Genomic DNA, 8149 nt, shown 5'->3' with positions numbered 1-8149 from the left:
AAAAAAAAAAAAAAAAAAAAAACATTTTGGTTTTTTTAGTGTTTTTTTTAATATATATATATATATATATATATATATATATATAATTTTTTTTTTTTTTAAGAATGACATGGAAACACACATTTGTTCACAGGGTATATTACCGTCTCTCTAGTGGTTGTAAGAAATGTCATAATCCGATATATAGTGGTTCATAGCTTGGAGGAAGGCATGAAAATTAAATGTTTTGGTCCTAACATAACAGATAATCTGTTAAGTTACCATGACTTTACTGTGCTTCAGGAGAAAAAACTGACCTATCAGGAAGTTAAACTCCATTCCCACAAATACCCACATCATCACCATCATCATCATCATCATCGTTGCACAGCTGATATCTCCTTCATCTGAACTGCAACGGCAGTCAACCGTACAACATTTTAATAGGCTACAAAACAGATGACAGATCTGAAATCACACGTTTTAAAGGACAACTCTTCAAGCTCAATTATCAAACGATAAACGCTTTAGAAGTTCAATATTTGGTCGTTTTTGGAGAATGAAACTGAGCCATCTTCCACATGAAGTCAAATAGCACCCGAGGAGCTAAGTAACATTTTGAACAAACACCAGTTAAAGCTGAATATGTTGAAGCAAATTTATCCATTTATCTTTTATCTTTTTACGTTAAAAAATAAGCAGGATTTGGACATATTTGGCAATTTTTGCTTTAAAGCAGAACCCTGGTGACTTTGAGCCAAAACTTCCTGAGTAAGAACAAATCACAACTTCTTACCTTTACTTCTGAACAAACGTTAACCTGGAGCCCGATGCTGCCTCCACCGTGTTTCAACATCAACATTGTGTTCCTTTGTCCCAATTCTTTATAAAAACCTTTATTGTTCAATAGAATATATAATTCATTTGAGTCTTCTCCTGCTTCATACTTTCATACAATGCAATCTTTCTAATGTTTTTTTAATCTACAGGAATGTATGAACTCTGTCAATACATTTACACTAGCAAGGGCATATTAGCAGCTAGTTAGCGGTAGCTTCAATAGTCTAGAGTGTGCCTAAAGCTTTTGCCCGACAGAAATGTCCAATGAAAGCACACGAAAAATAAAAACATAGAATACACGAGATTAAATAGTCTTGTCAAGACAAAATTGTGAAAAAAAAAAAAAAAAAAACAGACTAAAAACAAACTTATTTCAAAATATTTTAAGGCCTTTATTCGTGCAGATGTGTAAATTTGTTACCTCTGCAGCTCCTGTCCCAGCACCTCTGACCTGTCCTCATGGAGTACTTCATACATGTCTTCCTCCTCCAACCTGCGCTTGTAGCCAATCCTGAACAGAGGGTTCAGCCACCTGATGAAGAGGTGAGAGAGGTTGAAAGGAATTCATGATTTCATTCAGCGGATTAGATCCACACCGTCTTGGAAATAAAAAGGAAACTTCGTAAATGGATGCAAAAATCCATCATAAAGACTCACAGCTATGACTAAAGATTGTAAATATTACTGGAAAATGTTGGTGAAACAGTTCTTGCTAATCTGATGGAGGCAGACCTCAGGGCACAAACCAGGGAAAATGACTCAGACTACCATGTAATAAATAGGTTTGTGTGTTTTTCTAAGTGTTTGGTCGACAGATGAATCAGTCTTTAATTCTTGTATTTTGGAGTTAAGATAACTTTACACAGCAAATCAACAGCTTGAAACTTTCCAAACTGTGTCAGATTCCCGGTGCAAAGCCTGACCCCGACTGTGTGCGCTCTTGCACTAGGCCATTTCTTAAGGGTCAGCTGATATATGACCCAGACAGAAGAGATTGCCAGAGGTGAGGGAAACATTCAGTTCTCAAATAGAAAGAAAAGAGTTTTCTAAAATCAGAGAGGATCTGTCAGAGTGACACGCTATTTACACACACACACACACACACACACACACACACATATATATATATATATATATATATATAACTTTTTCAATCTGAAAATTCTTAGAATTATCCAGGAGAGATTTTTTTCTGCATTTTGGTATCAATCGGGCAAGAAACAACTCAAATCAGATCTATAGTTACGTTTATTATCTCAAAGCCTCACAAATCAACTTTCAGCAGTCTGGTAAAATTAATAAGTAACTAAATCTAGTTTTTGTTTATTTATTTCCTCCTGGGTTACGTTTTTAACCCAAAGTGCCTTCTGCTCTGTGTATCGTGTAAGAATAAAGATAGGTAAGGAAGAAACTGTAATAATAGTATAATAAAAATGGATTCTGAATGTCGTAAAACAATCCTGTGGTGATTCAGACTGCTTTATGTAGTTTAAAGACGTGTTACGAATTGAAAAGGAAAAAATACAAACTAAAAGTTAATTAAAAAAAAGACACAACCCCGCAAAATGTTTTATGAAATGAGAACCAACACAGACATGTCATGTAAAAATTAAATAAGTTATAAGGAAGTTTAGAAGAAACTCTTTCACTGCGGCTGCCTAATCTAAAACACCTGCGCTGCGTAAAGGACGTTAATTCATTGGTTTAATCATTGAACATGTCCGGTTGTTTCTTTTACCTGAGCAGAATTCCTGCTCGCTCATAACGTTGTTTCCTCAAACTAACTTTGTGTAAAATGAATAGTGACCGCGCTGAATGCGGAAAGTCACACCGAGTCCACTTTTTAAATTCCCCGCGAAATTACTACTGATAAAAAAAAAACGTTCACCACTCGGAGACCTCTGTGCCCACTTACCAGAAAAATATCTTGGACAGAATGTTCGCCGTCGCCGCCGGGTTCTTCTTGCCATCTTTCCGGACTTTTTCCATAACTAACCGGGAGATACACTGCGTCTCCCCTCTTTTAAAAACTGCGTACCCGGTTATCTGTCGTAACTTTGCAGGACCTGCATGTTACATGAGGGTAAAGTTACCCCTGAACGTGAGTTTACGTAACCCCTTACGTCCGGTTTAAGGTGCTGAAGCGAAATAAAAGAAACAGAAAGAACTCCCATTCGCCCCGCCCTCAATACACCTGATTGGCCAGAAGAAAAAAAAATTCTTTCTATGCTATTGGCTAGGTGTCTAAGGCGCTTTTACGACGTTAACTCGGTATTTTTGACACAGTTACCTACATGTAATTTTAACTCAGAAGATATCTAAAATATTTCCACGTATATATTTGTCTCTTTATGTTCTAAAGATTGGTTAAAAATTAAATATCTCATTAAACCATTAACAGTTTTAGAATACATTATGAAATTCATTTAATCCACATTTTGTGACATCACAATCCAAGACTTCAATGAATTTTGTTAGCAATTTATGTGACAGACATATACAAAGCAATACATTATTGTGAATTTAAAATATTTTGCAAATAAAAATGTGATTTTATTTAGGAGATAGACTGTAAAACGGAATGAAAATAAATGTATGTCCAACAAAAATCAATGATGTCTGAGGTATTAACATGTTTATATGGGGAACAAACAAATTAATGAGTATATATTACGCAAGGTACTGTATTCTAGACTTACAACACGTCAAAGATGTCCAAATAAATCTCCAGTGTTTCATTAGTTAAAATCACATTTTTATGACTCAGCATAAGTTCAAGTTCCTTCATTTCTGTCACATGGTTATTATATAGAACACCTCACTGTATGTTTTCATCATGATGACACAGTTAAACGTTCATAGGGCTTTTTAGAAGCTAACTAGTACACCAATTGTCATGTGAGAGGACTGAATTAAGGTAGTAAGGAGTTTTCCCCTCAACTTTCCACGGTGGAGGAACTTCCTTTTATTCTCTCACTCTTTGGTTTGATACAGAAAGACACACAAGGCATGCTGTCAACACAGAGAGGATATCCTATGCATAAACAGAAGGAGCCTGCATATGAGAGAAGCCCCTTGACTCTCCACAGGTGTTTCCTGCTGAGCCACTTCCCAGCATGGCACTCCCTTCAGCCCCCTATTGCTGCTATCGTGCTCAAGGAACCTTCTGAAGCAACTCGCTCACGTGTAGCTTAGATAAACAATTATACTGTTACTGTTAGTCTAATCATAATAGAGCAGAATGGCTAACGCTCGATGACTCACGTTTTCCTCCTGTCGATGTTTAGCTAGCACTGACTAGGAGAAAAGGCCAAAGGAGAAAAGACAGCGGGAGATTATTCAAAGAGCTGGTGAGAATAACGTCCAGTGGATAAGTACAGCTTTCTCACTGCTAAATACATCTGCTCTGTTCTTCAATCACCAACCAACCAGCCACAAAAACAACCACTCACAGATGAAACCTTCGTCTATCATATTTATGTGGAAATATTCATGTTTACTATCAAGAGTTAAAATGAGTGAGAGTTATATCTTTCTGACAACTTGAAATCTACACCTTGCTGCCTTTTTACTGACCGTTGAGTTTTGAAAAACAGCTTTTAGAACTGGAGTGATAAACCTGTTTTATAGAAAACAAATGAAGATGCATCAGTATGTAATTACAAACCAACATCCAATCTCCTACTTCTGGCAAAGATCATTAGACAAAAAACAATAAAAAAATCAATTGGCCTAAAAACCACAGAGAATGCAAGGAACCTGTGTGCAGCTTTGGACTTGGATCTAAAAGTTCACAAGCACAAAATCTCTGTTACCAAACCAGCTTACTTAAAAAACATCGCCAGAATAAAGGATTTCATCAACACAGGCCACAGAAAGACTAGTGCAGGCTTTTTAGTTTCAGTAGCTTAGATGACTGCAACATTGTCTTTACTGGTCTCTGTAAAAATCAGCAAGATGACAAATAGAGGAAAAGAGCGGACAGGATTGCTATTGCTGTCCTACACAAATAATTGCAAAATGGTTATAAAAATTCGAAGTACACTCACTGGATATTTTGGTCACACAAATAGCATATCAGTCATTTACATGGCATCAACTTAATGCAATGCAATGAAGCAGGGTAAACGCAAGGGTAAGGGCGTAGATGTAAATCCAGTTGAGAATATGTGGCCAGAAAATATTGTTTCATTCTTTTACCTTTGACTTACAGAAGTATTTACTCTTTCAAGTAAACAGCTAGATAGATCCTTATGGACAGAGTTACAGTTTCCACAACTTAAAACAAAAACAGCTACAATTCTTCCATTTAGGAAGTCTACAGTCTTGGATTGTTATAGTGGTACGATTGGCCTTCTTGTCTCTTTTACTCACCTTAAAGCCAGAAAAACTTGTTTAACTTTTGATAGCGTTTTACCCGATTTGCATCCATTTCATGACTTAAATACTGCAGTTACAAAACTATTGCTGACATTACCAATTGGCAATTTCCTTACCCAAAGTTATCAGATGATCATGATCATCAGCGTACTTTATCGCAGAAACAACCTGTACCGGCTGTTTCCCTTTGAATTGGATGCTTTACAGGATTAAGGAGGGGGCCTTTCTAAAACATCCCAGCAACAGCAGCCATGGTAACGTACGTCTCAGGGTTTAACTATCTAGAGATTTCATAAAAGACACTCTCAGCACCTGCCTCTGTGCCATTTACTGATGGTAAAAATAGCTGAGCTTGGATTTCCTGGAATTCTTCCCCTGCAAAGGTTGTACCTGTTCCCAGTTTATATGACCCCAGACACTGTCTGATGAGCGCTTATAAAACAGGTAACCTGAAGGGTAGCCGGTAGTGTCTTAATAATGTTTCTGGGAATTAAAATGTTTCCTTCTCTGGAATGAACAAAGATTAGGAGGACTTATCTTTTCTTTGAACTGCTCAAAATCAGGTCAGCACTCAAATATGGAATGCTTTTCTGGTACGAGATTATTACGGATCCCAAAATGCTGAGTCACTTTGACCTGAATACCAAATACAAGTGGACCTGTGCCAACATGTCCACCTCCTCCTTATAAATTTCACACAGGCCTTTAACTTTAAGCCTGTCTCAGACTTCCACACCACTCACACTACCCTTTATTTTTCCCCTCCAATCCTAGCTTAAAGTCCAGTGCTGTTGTTGAACTACGATAGCTGCATATGATTCCTGCACTGACAGAAGACAAATAAGAAATAACCATCTGCGAAGTTAAACTTATGTAGAACATGTCTGGACCAAAACATCCGGCCACCCCTTGGTTAAAACGTCTCCCTAATATTAAAAAAAATTGAAGGATTAAGATTCCCAAAAGTTTTTCACTCTTTTGAGCTCAAAAATAACTGTAATGAAAGAAAAGTTTAGCTAATCTCCACAATTGCAACTAAGCTAAGAGACGTTTTGTTCCTGGAATGGTTTCCAGTATTTTAAAGCAGCCGGGAAGAGAGACAGAAGTGAGTCAGAAGCAACCATTCTGAACTTGGAAAAAGGTGAACTGCTCCCTCCTGGTGAGGGGCCAGTCTTTGCCTCAAACAGAGGAGTTAATGTATCCTAGGTTCTTGCTTATGGGTGAAGGTAGGATATAGGAGGAGATGGAGCGACTGATTAAGGCCTTATCGGCAGTAATGAACTTGGTTTGAAAGATTAGGTGAGGAACACCGCCATCTAGTGGATGCTTAGGGTGGCGCTGCTCCTCCACTGCATTTTAAGATGTTAGGTGGTTCAGAATTTCTTCTCGTTTTTCTCCTGAGGTTTTCCAGATGTATCCCAATGGAACTTAATATTTAAAGTTTTAGAGCAATGAGTCCTGACTGTCTCAAAACCTATAGCCATGAGTGAACAGATATTTCTTTCTAATAACTGGTTCTTCTTTCTGCCACATGGTGGTGCTATAATGCAGTAACAGATGTTTTGCTCAATTTCTGTACTTTGTCAAAACAAAGTACAGAAATTCAAATATTGATTAGTTATGATCAAGAAGCAACCATAATCCCCTTAAGAGGAGAAACATTGTGGACAAAGCTGTTGTCTCCCAGTTATTTGTGTTTTCCATTTTTTTCTCCTTGTAGTTCCCCCCGTCAGTCAAAAACATTTTAGTTTCTTTTAATTAAAGACTGACCTCACATTCCCCTTGCAGATTATGGATCTGAAGTAATGACTTGGGTTTTAATCACGGCAGATCCATCCACAACACTTCCTAAACACATTACATGATCTCTGGCTGTTCACCAAGGCCTCCAAGGCTGGGCATGTGAGGCAGAAGCAAAATTCTGCACAACCTGCCAACTCCAACATGCCTTTCATCGTCAGACCAACCCACTTTCTCTCCAATTTCTCCTGAGGGAAAGATCTCACTCTGAACCAAATCTTGAGTGGAAAAAATGGGCAACATGGCAACTGAGATCGTTGCCTTTCTTCTAACTATCTCTGGGTGGATCTTGATATCGTCCACAGTGCCCACAGACTACTGGAAGGTGTCGTCCGTGGACGGGACGGTTATCACGACTGCAACGTTCTGGTCTAATCTGTGGAAAACATGCGTGACTGATTCCACCGGGGTGTCCAACTGCAAAGACTTCATGTCGATGCTGGCACTGGATGGTGAGTTAGTGGATGTTTAAACTTTGTGACTGCTGGAAGCCAAGACCATATTGAGGTATATCATTGTGTACTTGTGTAAATCCACAATAGGGAAATTGATTTCGAACTTAATATTTTCACCATAAGTTGCAACGTATTAATAATAAAGACCACCTGAAGTGTGTCAGGGAAGTAGGTGTGCTAGACTGGTATGACCTCCCATTGTCATATGACCCAATACGACAAAGTCATACAAACATAAAGGGTAATTTGCGACCAACCAGAATATTCTAAGGGCCTTTAAATACACCTTATTTAGTTTGTGCATTGGTCCATTTTTCTAAATACTAAATTTCGACGTCTCATTATTGCAGAACCATGGCCATGTCTGCACAAGCATTTGCTGTAATGGGAAAGTTTACCCTTTCATCAATTTTTACTTCCATTTTTTACCTGTAAAACTACTTCACTGTTTGTTTTGTAACCTAAGTCGTTGCATCATAGGTTTGTTTTTTGTAGTTATTATGACAAAAGTCATAAAAATGCTTAAATCTGACATCTAAGGTGTATTTAAAATGACTTCCTATTTATCCCACAATATGACAGATACCCTTGATCAAAACAAATATCCTAAGGTGGAAATTTATCTTTAAAAAGGAACAAACATAAATGTCAACCTCATACAATACAACCCCTGGCAAAAAGTATGGAATCACCAG

The 8149-nt window shown here is 37.7% G+C and overlaps 2 protein-coding genes across 3 annotated transcripts in view; one reads left to right on the top strand and one right to left on the bottom strand.

Moving 5' to 3' along the window:
* abcc4 (ATP binding cassette subfamily C member 4 (PEL blood group)) overlaps positions 1 to 2965 on the bottom strand; it is a 23772-nt gene extending 20807 nt beyond the window's left edge. For both annotated transcript variants that reach the window (XM_015050584.1, XM_015050585.1), the window contains exons 1-2: positions 2735 to 2965; positions 1241 to 1351 (exon numbers count right to left, since the gene is read on the bottom strand). In XM_015050584.1, the coding sequence (XP_014906070.1) occupies positions 1241 to 1351; positions 2735 to 2808 (185 nt within the window). In that variant the 5' untranslated portion in view covers positions 2809 to 2965. The remainder of the gene's footprint in view (positions 1 to 1240; positions 1352 to 2734) is intronic.
* A 4241-nt stretch (positions 2966 to 7206) lies between these two features.
* LOC106958593 (claudin-10-like) overlaps positions 7207 to 8149 on the top strand; it is a 7477-nt gene continuing 6534 nt past the window's right edge. The window contains exon 1 of the mRNA XM_015050556.1: positions 7207 to 7451. Within this exon, the coding sequence (XP_014906042.1) occupies positions 7232 to 7451 (220 nt within the window). The 5' untranslated portion in view covers positions 7207 to 7231. The remainder of the gene's footprint in view (positions 7452 to 8149) is intronic.

This window comes from Poecilia latipinna, unplaced genomic scaffold, assembly GCF_001443285.1.
Source record: "Poecilia latipinna isolate Pla-1442-1.1 unplaced genomic scaffold, P_latipinna-1.0 Scaffold999, whole genome shotgun sequence".
NCBI classification, from domain to species: Eukaryota; Metazoa; Chordata; class Actinopteri; order Cyprinodontiformes; family Poeciliidae; genus Poecilia; species Poecilia latipinna.
Note: the sequence above shows the minus strand (reverse complement) of the source record. Positions and strands in the feature narration are given on the sequence as shown.